We start from the raw sequence: 14,779 nt of genomic DNA on the forward strand, positions 1-14,779 counted from the left end.
GTCCTACTCGTTTTATTCTGCATACATTCGAGCAACGATCAAGATGCAGATGTCTTTGCGAATTGATGGAGAGGTAAAAACGCGGGAGGTGACGGTAAGGAGTGAACGCGAGGCGTGAAAAGAAGAGTTTGGACGACGACAGTTGCAGTAAATCGCGTTTCATTCAGTCGAAGCCGAATCAATTCAACGGTCGTGCCATCCGGCCGTGCCTCGAATTCCCGTTAGCCGCTTAGAAGTCGCAATGTCGAACGCGACAGCGGCGACGAGATCAGACTTTAAGACGAGAATTGAGATCCCACGGGAACCCCGTGGGTGTACACGGCATTGCCGATGCCATGAGACTACGAAAGGTCGAACGTCCAAATGAATGATGGAACCACAGATAAGATCGCAGCAGGAAAACGTAATTAGAAGCGGTGGCAGTGCTTGTGGCAGCAGTGGCTTGATCAATTTAGTTCATCTCCGACCAAGACGTAGGTCTTTTAAACTAAAATGAAAGTGCACCTTGAATTGGTAATGCCGACAATTTCCGATTGAATAACAGAGACTGGTAGACTAAATATTATACAAAGAATGAAGATTTTTCTTGCAGTTCACTCTAAAGATCTCTGATCGATCGATACGTCGTGAGTGAGAAATATACGTAATTGGCACTTCTGCAAATTGAAATTGTTTCTACGTCGTGCAGCGCGGATAGCCGCCTCGAGCAAGAGCGTCCGCGTGATTCATCCGCAAGAATAAAAGTGCGAGATCGCGATTATCAGTGAAAGGTGGAATCGACATTGCGAGAGACGTTGCTCGAATAGCAGTCTTTTCGCTGGCGTTCCTCCTCGAAATTGACGGTTTTGCGTTATGGTAATACTCGGTGCCGAATTAGCGCCACTTTGTGCGCTCGCTCGCGGCAGCGAAGTGAGCATAAAGCGATGGTAAAAATACTATGATTATTTTCGGAACGAGAACTCATGGAACACCGCTACGTCGCACCAATCGCGAGACTCTCGCTCTGCCACGCCGTGCTTTTAACTCCACGGATGTCTCGCATCCGTGAAGCCATTAATTTCTCGGGCGTTTCTTTCGCCATTGCTCGCTCAACAAAACTTACGCACCGGTCTCGAGAACTTTAATCTGTTTGCGCTTTGACGGCCAATGCCATCGACTGTGGACTACTCGAAGCGGAAATCCATTTGCCGGAGAAACTCAAGTAATTAAAAACTTGGACTCTCGAGTCGAGTCACTCGAACCCCAGGAATCCTCCTCTATACGAACCATCGTGTAAATAATCATGCATCGTATACGTAAACTTTTATATCGCCCACAATAATCAATGATTTGGAGTGCAACCAAAAATCTAGATTGGAGACGTTTGAGACGGACGGTAGGTCATCTTATAAAAGCATAAGTAACATAAGTAACTTATAAAACACCATAGTAGCCAAACCAACCAAGCTATTATATTCACATTAAATTGTTCGTTCACAGGGCACAACAAGAGCACTGTTTTCGCACGAGAAACAAATAGAGGAAGCGCACATGTTTTTAAATTTCGATCGATACTCGAATGCGGAAGAAGCGACACACGCGACGCAAACAGGGGGGCACGCACGTAGGAAAGGTGCGGGTGAACCTCCTCTTCCGGCACGATGCGAGCAGCCTTGCGGCGGGACAGCGACTGTCTTCACTATGAGAAGCTACCGTATGTCCTCACTCACATACGCACTCCTCGCTCACATACGCACTCCGTCTGCTTCTGTACGCTATCGCACTCACTTCACCGCAATCATATCGCCTCTTTCTCTCAGCCTGTCCCTCTCTTTTCACATTGCTTTATCCTCTATCCTTTCGCTTTGTCGTCTTTGTTGGTCTATCAGCGCACTCTTATCGGTCTCTCCCTTCTACTTAAATGAATAAGTGAACTCTTACTCTTTTTCTCTTTTTTTCTCCTTGCCCAGCTTCCTTGGTCCTTCTAAATCCTTACATTCCTCCAGTGTATTTTTCTTCGTGAGGTGATTCTCACCTCGTCAAAAACGATAGAAAAGTGCCCTCCCTAATCATTTGTCTTGCTTCAACTTTACTCGACTTGGTCTCGTTGTTTATCTCTGTCACTACCACTTCGATGTAACGGAAGATTTTCTCTTTTTTGTTTATTCAGACAAGTAAAGAAGAGGCGAATTACGTGGCACGCGCCATCTCCCATTGATTCGGAAGAAACGAGGGTAGCGGGCTCGATTCCTCAGAGAAAATCTGCGGAAGAAAATTAAAAATCGTCGACCAACGTTGGCGACGATTAGCAACGCGTCCTCGAAGGTTGCCTGCAATGATATGACGTAAGGAGTTGATAGCAACTTTCCGTTTTATCAGGTGTGTATCGTTTCAGCGAATCGAGTAATCAAATTCTACACGTAATTTTTATGAACTGTACAAGAGAGATAGTGACGCACATATACCGTCCTATCTTTGTAAAAGAAAAAATAAATGAAACATGAACGATGATTCAGTCCAGTGTGCTTCAGGGCGGACGTTGGGACACGACCGTGAATGAATCTAGGTCACGTGCGTCGTCAGGGTGTAGTCGTAAAAATCGATAAGGGCGATTGATCGCATCACTGGATGCGCTCCAGAAAATGTACAGGTAACCAGTCGAACGATCAGAGAACCGTGTCGTTTAAATTAATCGATGTCTAATGGTGTAAAAACAAGGATGATGCAAATGTGGAAACGATCATAATGACTCTTAAACCATGTGTGACATCAGTGTGACTCAATCGAACGGTAGAAACAGCGCAAGGCACGAGGAGGGACTCGTGCCTTGCGACGTGCGTTGACGTTGCGTGACAACGCGCGTTGCCGCGGGAACATGACGGCATCGAGTCGTCACCGAGTTGTTCTTTCGATCCTGTTGCCAACGATAAATGCTCGGCAACTTTTTGTCCTGATTGCTCAGGAGATGCAAAAAGATACAAAAAGGTAAATCGGCAAATAGAAGCGTCCTCGAGCGAGCGTTGGTCTCAATCAATTTTTCAAGATTGCCGATCAAAGTGTGTTCACCTGTATTTTAGTCTGGCCGGCAGTAAGTGGACACCGAATTACACGAAAAACTTGGGTCCAATGGAAAAAAAAGTCGCAACGTGGTGTTTCTCGTCTATTTTCTTGCTTCATTCCGACTACTCGTGTTGCATTTCACACGGAAAGCCGATGTTTGTGGTGTGCATAACACGACTGCCGACAGTCGACGACCGCTGCTCCGATTCAGTGGCGCGATCAGCAATGTAAATGAGCATGAGCATGCAACTTCATTAACAATCTATTATGCGGTGTAATGTGATGCAGATCACAACGAAGTTGTATTGTCCATTTGACGTTCGCAAGACAAGCTCAAGGAGAATTATTTTCATTTAGAGCATTTTAGTGGAATTTTGGAAAGAGTTCTAAAATCTCTCTTCTGGTGCTTGGTAACATTTTCTTTCAAGATCAAAGCACTTTCATGGCTTGTTCGTCCGTTTTTGAGGAGGCGACGATGATTATTCGTCGTATTATTAACTAGTTTAGATCTCTTCTTGGTACTAAACTGTTTTGGAAGCGCGCTGCTCTACTTGACGTGCTCGGATTGAAGAATGATTAACGACGACACGAAACCGGAATTAATCACTTTGGATCTTCCAGAAACTTGGTGAGTGGGGTTGACTTAACCCCGTTCTTATGCAAGCTAACCGACCTTATTTGTCGCCACCCTACTTTGTCTATTTTAAGTCTCACGGAAGCACACGTGCGTGCAGACAGAAAGGTCAATACCATAAGAGAGGGCTAGAATCTGATATGCTCTTGACATTATTACGCAATCGGCGTCATACATCATCGTCAGCGGACTTGAAACAGGAAGAGTCACTAATTAAAAAAATAACCACGTGTATATACGCAAGATAGTTAAATAGATGATAATTAGATGGTAGGTAATTAATTAAAAAGTTTGTCAAAGGTATGTTTACTCTTTCTCTCTCTCTCTCTCTTCCATGCTCTATAAATTTTAAATAAGATCCTACAAGTTTTTCAGGGCTGACGACCGATCATCAACCCCTTGTTTGCCTAAGCATCATAGACTACCCGGAGAACAAAGCGTCGTTCTTCATAGAACGTAACAGTACTTGCGGTTGAATCATTCACCACCCACGGTGGATTGGACCGCGACGAGACGAGAAGAAGAGCTTCAACAAGACGAAGAAGAGCAAGGGAGAGAGAGAGGACGGAACGAAGGAGGACGTTATTGTCGCTCGAGCACTTTACGCCAATTTGCAGGCGCGACGTTTTGAAAAGGATGTTCCTGATAATATGGAAAACATTGAACTCAGCGGATAAGGGGTCAAGTGGGTTAGTCGTTCCTCGCGCTAGTTAGGACAATAGGATATGCACACCGATGACAGTTAGAGAGAAGATCTCGGCAAATAGACCTCGCTAACTGGAAGATACAACCAAGATGAACGAGATAGACATCGATGTCTCTATTTGCAGATTGACTTCTTTGTGACTGAGACAGATCCGTACTAGAGACGTTATTATGCAAATGTACAGATACTCTCGCCCCTCCAGCTATCTCTAAAAAATATTTAACAAGCAAATTGTAGGATACGTTTTTTATCGTTACTGTAAACAAGTTATTGTTACGCCATTACGTCTCTCAAGTTTACGAGAGCTCTCCACCTTCCACAGAGTCTTTCCAAGGTACATAAAGCACTGGGAGATTTTCACTCCGCGGAAACTTCTTTCATCACTCGTGTAAACGCGTAACACCCTTCGACGCGAAGCCGCGATTCGTCCTGAGATACAACCTTGGGCGGAGGAAAAAGAAGCCGTGGTGGAAGTTTCTTGCTCCGGTTGAAGTTTCTTTTCCACAATTGCAGCTGCGTGTAAAGGCGCATCGAGTACGCGAGGCAGCGGATAGAATAGTGGGGTGAGGGCATGATCGTGGGAGAGATGAAAAGGGACATAATGGAGGAGCGGAGGTGGAAGGAAAACAAGAAGAAGAAGACGAAGAAGCAGAAGGAGGAGGAGGAAATCTTCCCCGCTACCTACGGAACGAGGGACCGTGCGTAATAAGTGGCTTGAATGTCTGAAGAGCCGAACAAGATGCGGCTCGTTGCACTCTCGTCTCCCATTTTTTTCTTTTTCCTTTTCCGCAGAAGCGCAAAGAAGAGCGCGGCGAGAAACGATACGAAGGTAAAGAAGCGACGCGTCGGGAAAAATACACGTGAAACGTTCTGGACTTTGACGATAAACCGTTTGTTTTCAGGTCGCTAAAGGCTGCCTGCAATTACTCCGTATCGTTATTACGCTCCCTAAATTTTTTGCTGGGCGGCTAAGATGATAAGAATTTCAATGAACAGCTTCCTTACAACCATTTTAGAATCCTCTCCAAAACTGACAATTAATAAATCAATAAATAGTACAAATCGTTGAATAGCTTGCTTACATTCTTATCCGCTGGCATTCATTTCTTCTAGGTGTGGAACGACGAGAATGAATACGGGAGGAAGTAAGATGCAGGAGGTGGCTGCGTCCCGCGGGATAATAACCAAATGGAGGAGGACGTTAACTACTAGGTCCGCGTAGGCAGACTCACCTGAAACGATCGACCAATTTAGTGCGACCGCTTATTATCGGTCGCAGAAAAAGCGGCGTGGAACAACGAGCAGAGCGAAGAAACCGCCAAGAACCGATTCAAAATCGCTCGTCTTGCCTACCGACGGTTTTCGAGCGATGCATGTTGTTCATCTAATCTATTCTTTCACGTATAACCGTTAACAAGCAAAAAAGAAACGATTTTATTATAAAGTTACTTTTTTATAGTGAGACTCGATTTAGAATTGTGCGTTTAATTAAAAACGTCTTGTCTACGAGCGATTATTAAATATTTCCAATCTTGATATTTTTCCTTTTACCTTCATATTTCAGCATAATCTTCTTTCTTAGATACGATCGCGGCTAATTCTGAGTAGGAATTCAATGATCCTGCAGCAACCTGTGAATAATTGCGAGACACGCAAGGTCGGAAATGGGGGCGATCGTCGTAGTCAAAGTCAATGAACCGCGAGAAGAGGAAGGAAGAATGCAACGAGCGCGAGGATTTTATGAGGGGCAGCCGTCGTTAATAGTGCGCAGTGCCGAATAAACCCCGAGGGAGCTTCGCAAAAATTATTTCTATCGTAAATCCTTCTTTTCCCTCGATAGAACGTTCAAGTTGCGTTTCGTGAAACTGCACGAGAATGCGCGAGATCAGGAACGGAAGAACTGCAATTCTCAAGATTGCTTACGCGTCTGTGGCCGATGGTGTTAATTACCGTGGTAAAATGACTGATATCATCTTTGTAATCCGGTCAGAGTCGTCGCGATGCTCGTGGTAAATTGTTTCTACCGGAAACGCGAGCTCGTCGTCGTCGTCGTTCTCAGCTCTGTCGTGCTGGCGTAATCGCGAGATCGCGCGGAGATGGAAATTTCGTCAGTATGTCATTGTTAAATTGCCTCAGTCGCGTCAATTCATAAATTGTCGCATGCGCTTCGCGTTGCCCGAAGATGTCTCGGCGAATCATCGTGGAATAAAGTTGTACGTAATATAAGATGTTCCAATTTCGAGAAAGCCATCACGTCTGAACGATCAGCAAAGCCACGGATAATTTTATAAAAAGGATCAATTTAATATCTCACGATATTGATTTTTGGCTAAAAATTTCTCAATTGAAACTACTGATGAAAATCGAATAATACGTTAAAATCGTATCCTCGTTTAATTATTTATAATACTTTTTGAATTAATTGAACAACGGTGAGTGTGGATTAATAAATCCAAAACGGAAAGGGTGAAGAGAATGCTTAAGGCGGCAGATTTCCTTATCACACTCACGACATAAAGTGCTGTTTGATAAGATTACGACCTATCGCAAAAGGATAAACAGTTGGCCATGACAATAAATGATGTGCGCTTCTTGCAGCTTCCGGTTTCCTAACGTGAAAATATGCACCAACATGCACCGCGTTTCGGAATATAAAAATGGAATGTTTATGTATATGAATATATTTCGTAATATTAATATTATCTTCTTATCTCTACTCGAAAGTTCGGAAAAAGAAGAAGCAAAAAAGGAATTTCATGCATTCACCCTATCTAATCTAGCGATCTATCAATCGCGACGACAATTAATTAAGCACCGGACAATTGCGTGACCGGAAACGCGAAGGAGAACCGCTATGAACGTCGTGCGATGAGTGCGATGCCATGTTTGCAATTGCGCGCAAGTTGCTCATTGTTTCAGGTAGATAAATAACTGATATTAACGATTAACATGTTACAAGGATACATAGTGTTTTTTGATATCATCGGTAGTTTAAATAAACAGCAATGCAACAGAAATACAGCCCAAGCGATTAGTTTACGGGAATAAGAAAACATTACATTACGAATAATGGTGATGCTCAATTCAATATACGTACACGTAATACGTATATATAACTGAAACGTGAGAATATGTAATTTTTTTGTTTAGAGTATCATAGTACATCGAAAAGGCCGCATCAACAGGATGTATACATCGAGGCAAGAAGCGTGTACTGAACGCGAACTTTCGATTATACGCACTATAAATTTCCAAGCCACGCACCATTAACTCGCTGATAGCTGAAAATCCGGCTGGATCAATGAATCCCGGCAGAAGGCAATATTGCTCGGTGCATTATTTCGCCGACCGCGTGAAGATGTTTCTGACGCTGTGCAATCAGCTGGATAATTAGCGACGAAAAAGATAATAGTCAATTCTGATAGGACAATAAATCCCTATTATTATTATTATTATTAAGATTCCTGCATGAACAAAGGTTCATAAAAATAAAAAGTAAAATTGCATAATCATGAACATTCTTCACACAAAAATAATTCAGTTAAAATAAATGACTATAAAATTAAACTCAATAAATTTCAATATAAAAAGCAGCCTTCAAGCGGCAATTACTAGCCGCAGCAAAATCAAATGGCAAAACTGGTTTTTGTACAGACAATGCGTCGTAAATGGACGAAAGTACATGTGACGCACCATTAAAACGGAACGGAATAGAAAAGCAACTACAGAGAGAAAAGCAAGTCGCTTCTCGGGCTACATAAAGAAATAGTGAGGATTAGTCTGACGAACGTTCGTTCTCTCGATTGAATCGAGGTACGATGAGTGCTCTCAGTTTCGCTCTTCCCTTCTCGGGTTTCCTCTATATATTAGGTAAACCTACAGTATCGGTGAGTTTTCTTTTTCTTTCTTATTAGTCTTACGGTATCCGCAGTGAAATTTGAATTATACTACAAACCTGTCGTATTTTTTTTTTCAGGAAATACCCGATGCAGGAAAAGTAACAAGTGTGACCGAACAATTAAACAATCCTCTTCTCGAAATTTCAACAGAAAGTTACAAGAAAAGTGACGAAAATGAACCTGAGCTACGATTTCTGTTTCCTTCTTTGGATCCGTTGAAGACAACGATGCCAACAAGTCCTGCAAATCGGAAACTGGACGTCGGTTTCCGGGTCGGTTTTGATTCGGATAAAACAGAATTGAAACATCTACCAGATCTCTTGACGAAAAATATTCAGCTCGACGCAAAATGGTCGCAAGGATCGGACGAGCATAAAGCTTCCAAAGAACTTGCGACCGAAGATGTGCGGATTAAAAGTGTTCCCAAGAATGCGGTGACAGAAAGCAACAGAAAGGACGCGGCTATTCGCTTGTACGTTCCGGATGTTAAGGATACGTTGAAGGAAAAGCTTGCGAAAGGGAAGCAGCTCGAAATGGACGTTGATGTGATTCGAACGGACGTGGACAAGGCTAATGCCTCGACTGTCGATAATCGCGCGAAAAGGAAGCGAAGTTATATCCGGCTCTGCAAAAGATTAACCGGATCGATGCAAAAGCCACGTGGTAAGGATTGCGTCAAGTTTCCGAAGAGCGAATTTTACCTGGAACAAGCTTCGAAGACGAAAGAGGAAAATCAGAAAGACGGTTCAGTTAGCATTAGCTTTGTAGGGACCAAGACCAACGACGGGAAGAATTATAAGAATTCCGAAAATGGAAGCTACGAGTACAAACAACGAGATGGAACGGCGAAGCCTCGTTAACTCTCGATTTCAGATGATTCGGGTGTGAAGTTGGTCAATAAATTAGAACCTATACAGGTCACAGTCGACGATAAAATTGATGAATCCTTACATCATGACTTCAGTCTTCGATCAACAATTGCAACTGGCATATACACTGAAAAAAGATTTGTTCAACGAAAAAACAATTATTTGACTTAACAAAATGCTGCGGTCGGATACGTTCAAATAAATGTCAATGTAATAAGAACTAAATATTTTGTTTAATGATTACGATATTTTTAAATTTGGTCCAACCAAATTTAGTTATTGCAGACAAAATATTTATTTCATTCTACAGTATATTTAATTGAAGAGAAATTGTTGTTTTGATGACTCATAAAATAGCATTAATTGAGATAACAAAAAGATGTGTGTGTCAAACAAAAAATAATGAAAGAACAACAAAATCTATGTTTAAAATAAGGGTGTAGTTTTTTCGTTCGACTTCATTATAGTTGAAACCTATATAAATCAATATTACCGCGAACGTTATATTTTTTCATTTAACCAAGGATATAGTCATAGTGACAAAACGTAGGGTAGGACGAACTTTATGTTTATTTAACACAACACAATATCCTTTTAATGAAGTGAAATATTTTGTTTATTTTGTAATAAATTAAATTGAATGAACTATCGTTCTTGCTAGTCCAAACCATTCACGAGTTATAGTAAGTGTGAAGACGTCTTAGTTCGACAAAATATTTGTTTCTTCAGAAAAGTCATTTATTTATGTAACATAAAAAGTATTGTCGAAAGCTAACGAATTTATTCGATTAACCATTTAGGCATTTCATGATATCAAAGTTTACTTCCTATGATCAAATGAAAGGTAACAAGAAAAAATATTTAGTTAATTGGAATTAACATTTTTTTGGAATAACTAGCTATTAAAATACGGTAACCAAATATTTGATTCGAATGACTTTATATTTTATATAATCTTTAATTTATTACGACCAAGTTGGTTACACACACGTATAGTGAAGCACAACTTTTCGACCACGACTTTATATTATTATTGACTTTATATTATTTTCGCGTGCACGGTTTTCCGGATGGTTATTTGTAAGGTGATAACGCAATGTTTCTTGCGAGAACGTCACGCCTGGCCTGGCCATCTATCGGTCGATGCTGACTGGGCAGTTAACTATGTTCTATGTAAATTAGATCTCAAGCCTTTAACTATATATATTCTCAAAGAACTGAATATTACAATGTTAAACCAAACAAATTTGGTTTTATTTTAAAGATGAGTTAGAAGTAAATAAACACTATATATGGTTAGAATTACTTAGTACTTTTGGAAAGTTGAGTAGTTCACTTTAACTAAATAACTGTTGATTTAACGTTGTTAATACGTTTAACATTACCAGTCCCAAATTTTGTTAACTCAAAATATTAACAACCTTACTTTCCAACAAACAATTAAGTTGTATTGTCTGAAATATATTACCTTTCAAAATGTACATTCAGTTAAAGTAAGTAAATATTTAAGCTTATCATAAACTTCAAGTAATAATTGATTGGGTCAGTCTTACCTAAGAATTTGTCTATACAATGCAGAATGTATACTTACTTAACAAAACATTTGGTTGTCTTGAATATATGTAATTTATGAAAACGTCATTATCTCATATAACAAAGACACAGTCCATTCAAACAAATTCTCCCATTTAAAACAATGAAATATTTGTATGTCTGATATAAACGCATTTAGTTAACTTCGTGAGACTGTCGAAATAAATATAACGATGCTGGTGACTGATTTTTCTTAAAGGTAACCAAATGATGATAGTTCCGTCAACTAAATGAAATGGTTGAACCATTTTTTTCAACTAGCATTGAACAGTTTGTTAAGTAGACTACAGTTAAGTTCGGTTGATTAGAAAGTTGTTGCATTAACTAAATCTTCAAACAACTAAATGTGTTTAGATCATTGAACAAAATTTTTTTTTCAATGTACATATATGCATTTATGTTTACGAGAAGATTAAAATGCTTTTAATTAAGCTTTTTGTAGAACTATGAAGAAAATGTATGAAAAGTGAACAAAGAAATAAATAAATAATTCACAGAATTATGTGTACAAGGTTGCAATCAAATTATGAGTCTTTTAAATAGAATATTCGCCAGACGGTCGCAGCTGGTTGAAACTTGGAGCATGGGACTTTAGCATGACATGCAAGACCTACTACCCTTTTATAATTCCATATTACCCTTCCCCAAAGAAAAAGGATTCCAGATCCGGTTCAAGGTCAATTCCCTCGACTTACACTCAAGGTTGGAGCGTGTGACACGGCCGTTAAGACACAATAGATCATTTCCAGCTACTGTGGCGTACAATTAATCTTAGCAACATTTAACGGGTACTTGTAGCGATTGGATGACCAGAACAAAATCTAAACGATTTTAAATGTCTCCCTCCTGTTCCTATGTGATATTATTTATATGAATTTGATATGACGTAAAATTTATGAGTAGATAAGTAGCAAGAGAATATTAAAGAGTTTCAAATATAATACACATTGTTCCAGCCTGATAAGTTCTCTTCCGCACGAATGTGCGCATTGAATTACAGTCTGCATTACGTAATAACATATCCTATCCATCCAATAATTCGTATTCAACTGGAATATCGTATCCATGTGAGAATCAGATGATACCCGAGCCTCGACGTTTGCGAGAGTTACGTGATCTATTAAAGCATGGTACAGGACGTGTAGATTCTATAACATTGCAATATGATCTATAGTTTGAGACTTGCACGGAATAAACTTGTTCACGCTTCGTCTCACATTCTAATATCACAATTAATGCAATACGACGCTGTGAAACACGTCAACAATTATTCTCACATGATCATTTCCGCATAATCCTTCAGCAAAGTAGTTTGAAGAAAATTTCTAGTTTCGTTTTTGAAACATTTTTGTATATATTAAATATATAAATCGCTACAACGCCATATGTGATAACGCATATTTAAATATTTTAAAAAATATTATAAAGCATGCTTTTCTGCATTACGTATTCTGCCTGTATGCGAGCGCAAAAGTCATACAAGTGCCGGCGCGACAGCGCTGTAACAATCGGGGCAAAAGCCCAATCTGGAGGTCAACTCGCTTGGAAATTTGTCCGATCGACAGAGATGGAATAAGGTGGTTGTTCGAGACGCCAAGCTGATTCACATACCAACATGCAATCGTTTTTAATCAAACTTGCTTGTGAATCTGCTCCATATTTGAACGAATAATTCAAGTTGATGAAATGTAGCTACCAAACAGCATTGATTTTCAATTAAAAAACTATAAATATCAATAAATTCATCTATTTTCATAACGAATCTCGTTGTGGAAATAGATGAATTGCATGGAATGCAGCAAGACTTTATATCAAACAGTTTGGCACATCTTCACGGTTATCATGCATAATTATGTGTTCTACTCGACGTCAAAATTGTATTCCTCCTCCACTTTTCGTGCATACAAAAGGAAGAAGAGTGCGCGACAAACGCGAGAGCGATCTAGAAACGCGCGCGTTCTCGAGTGCCGCCGCCGCGACACGTTTCCCTCAGCGATCGATAAATTTAATTATGTGCACCAGCAGGAGCGACCATTCTTCCCCGGACGCTGAAACTATGCCGGGAAAGGGAGCACTTTGCATGCACCGCGCATTGCCCAATAATGATTTCATATGCTGTTATTGTCAAATAAGACAATGAGATAAGGTACGAGATGTGGACGGCGATGAGCAAAAGGCGACTTCTGTTTCACGATTCCCCGATAAATTTCCGATAAGCACGTGGCGTCGCAACGCAGCATGAGGTTCCGATACAACGGCCAGCATGAATCAGAATACCTTTCGATGCAAAAGTCCGCGAGCGAAAATCTCATTTGCCGAGTCGCGCGTGGTAAAATAATGTAGCGGTTGCGGCAGAATAGAACGGAATGCAGACTGGAACGTCTTTCGCGAGGTCGAGAATTTCGATGAAAATTTTATCCATGCGTAATTACGCGGACGCTGATCGACAAAATTGCGTTTACAATTCTCACGAGACAACCTGGAGCAGAATCGCTTCATGCGACCGAAATTATCGCGCAAAAGATCTCAGGGCACTTCTCGAGGAAGCGCGTGACGTGATTTGAAATTTTTCCGCGATCAAATAACGGAATCGCACGAGGAACCTCGATAATAAACCGTTGTCGGGCTGAATCGTAAATCGTAAAGGTTCGATCGCGGCGGTCAGCCTCGCTCGGATTCGGGTCAATTCAACGTGACGCAGATCATTAGATTCGGCGAGTCGAGGCAGGATCCAGCGAGATGATTCGCGGAATTGCGTCTCGCGCGCGCTCCACGGCGCAGGCAGCGGCTCTCGCGCGCCCACACCGTGCGTAACGATTATCTGACGCGACGTCGCGTCGTCCCACGGCATTCGGTCGTCCGGCGAGTTTTATGTAATGCGACTCCCGTAATCGCGATCCTACTTCGCCGGGCCGACCGATATCGAAGGATGGCCTCAAAGATGGCCTCTCCCCGCCGCTGTCAAATCCGCGAAAGCCGCGTCGAGATAACGCCACCCGGACCCGATCTCGAGTTCGAAATAAATCGATGATCGATCGGTGAACTTACGATTAGGACGAGGCCCGTGGTAGTCGAGGAATCCGCCGGCGACGAGCACGTCGGGGTCCAGCAGCGAGCGATTCCGCCACCTGACCTCCGGTCCGCCAAGCGCGCGCAACTTCGCGCTGCTCCAGGCCGTTCCAGGGGCGCACGTTGCCTTCCCGTTGCGGTTTTCGTACGCGGCTGCGAGAACACGGAGATTCGGACGCGTCAGGTGGAAACGCGGTCACCAGGCACACCGTAAACAACCACGTCCAGCGACGCTCACCCGGGAAACGGCGCGAACGCGATCGACCGCGATCAGTTGTCGTAAACACTGGTCGCCATGCTGCCGAGGCACCTGTCAATACGGCTGCGCAGTGGCGCCATCCCGCGCCCTCCGCGCCGGCCAATGGTAAGTGGTGCCGACAGGTGGCCGCCAATAGCATTAGCAACCGACTTCATTGTCCACTTTATTGATAATATTAGAACATAAAAGTTTAACATTGTGTACGTGGTTTTTTGATGTACTTAAATAATTTCTCTCTTGAATGAAATGAGGAAGCTGCAGCTACCTCGAAGTTACTTTGAAATTTTCAAAATTTGTGTACTGCGAGAAGTTGCAGCGGAACGCTGTAGCCGATACGTTATCCGTTAAGCGGCCATTTTGCCTTGTGCTGCGTCGCGTCGGGAATGTCGAAGCAAGTTTTTCGCGTCTTTTGTCTTTCAAAACGAGTCAAAGGTGGACTAGAGTACCGGACGTTGCGATAAAAGTACCGAGAGATAATCTGTGTTAATTAGTATCGCATCGGTTCGTACTCGTTGCTCGCATTTACTCGATACTTGTGTCCATGTCCACCTGAGTGAAGCGAATTATTGGAAGCGCCGCTCCGAGGTTGCCGCGAATCGAGCAATCAAGACTGCAACGCCATCATGATCATTGGTAAGTGAATTTCATTTATAAAGCGCCAGGGAGAGGGAAAATTCGTCGACTCGCTAACGGAGCGGTTTTTTGATGCTT

General features: G+C 41.9%; 2 protein-coding genes across 6 annotated transcripts in view; one reads left to right on the forward strand and one right to left on the reverse strand.

The window, feature by feature from the left end:
- Positions 1–14,125, reverse strand: part of LOC105283194 (focal adhesion kinase 1) — a 46,352-nt gene extending 32,227 nt beyond the window's left edge. The window contains exon 1 of one of the 2 annotated variants that reach the window (XM_011345774.3): positions 13,789–14,125. The gene's annotated coding sequence lies outside the window, so the exon portion shown is untranslated. Of the gene's footprint in view, positions 1–1,442; positions 1,560–13,788 lie in introns of those variants that run through there. The other variant, XM_011345770.2, reaches the window with a different exon arrangement.
- On the forward strand, positions 1,561–11,237 carry LOC105283193. Of its 4 annotated transcripts, none has more exons than XM_011345755.2 (4): positions 1,561–1,693; positions 2,150–5,208; positions 5,282–8,266; positions 8,356–11,237. In XM_011345755.2, the coding sequence occupies exons 3-4, from the start codon at positions 8,198–8,200 to the stop codon at positions 9,136–9,138; spliced, it is 852 nt and encodes a 283-aa protein (XP_011344057.1). In that variant the 5' UTR covers positions 1,561–1,693; positions 2,150–5,208; positions 5,282–8,197; the 3' UTR covers positions 9,139–11,237. The 4 variants fall into 4 exon arrangements, with proteins under 4 accessions (XP_011344057.1, XP_011344056.1, XP_011344054.1 ...); XM_011345754.2 differs by having other exon boundaries at positions 2,150–3,667; positions 3,748–8,266; XM_011345752.2 differs by having other exon boundaries at positions 2,150–2,964; positions 3,057–8,266.
- Positions 14,126–14,779: the final 654 nt, after the last annotated feature.

This window comes from Ooceraea biroi, chromosome 3 (assembly GCF_003672135.1).
Source record: "Ooceraea biroi isolate clonal line C1 chromosome 3, Obir_v5.4, whole genome shotgun sequence".
In the NCBI taxonomy this organism is placed as follows: domain Eukaryota; kingdom Metazoa; phylum Arthropoda; class Insecta; order Hymenoptera; family Formicidae; genus Ooceraea; species Ooceraea biroi.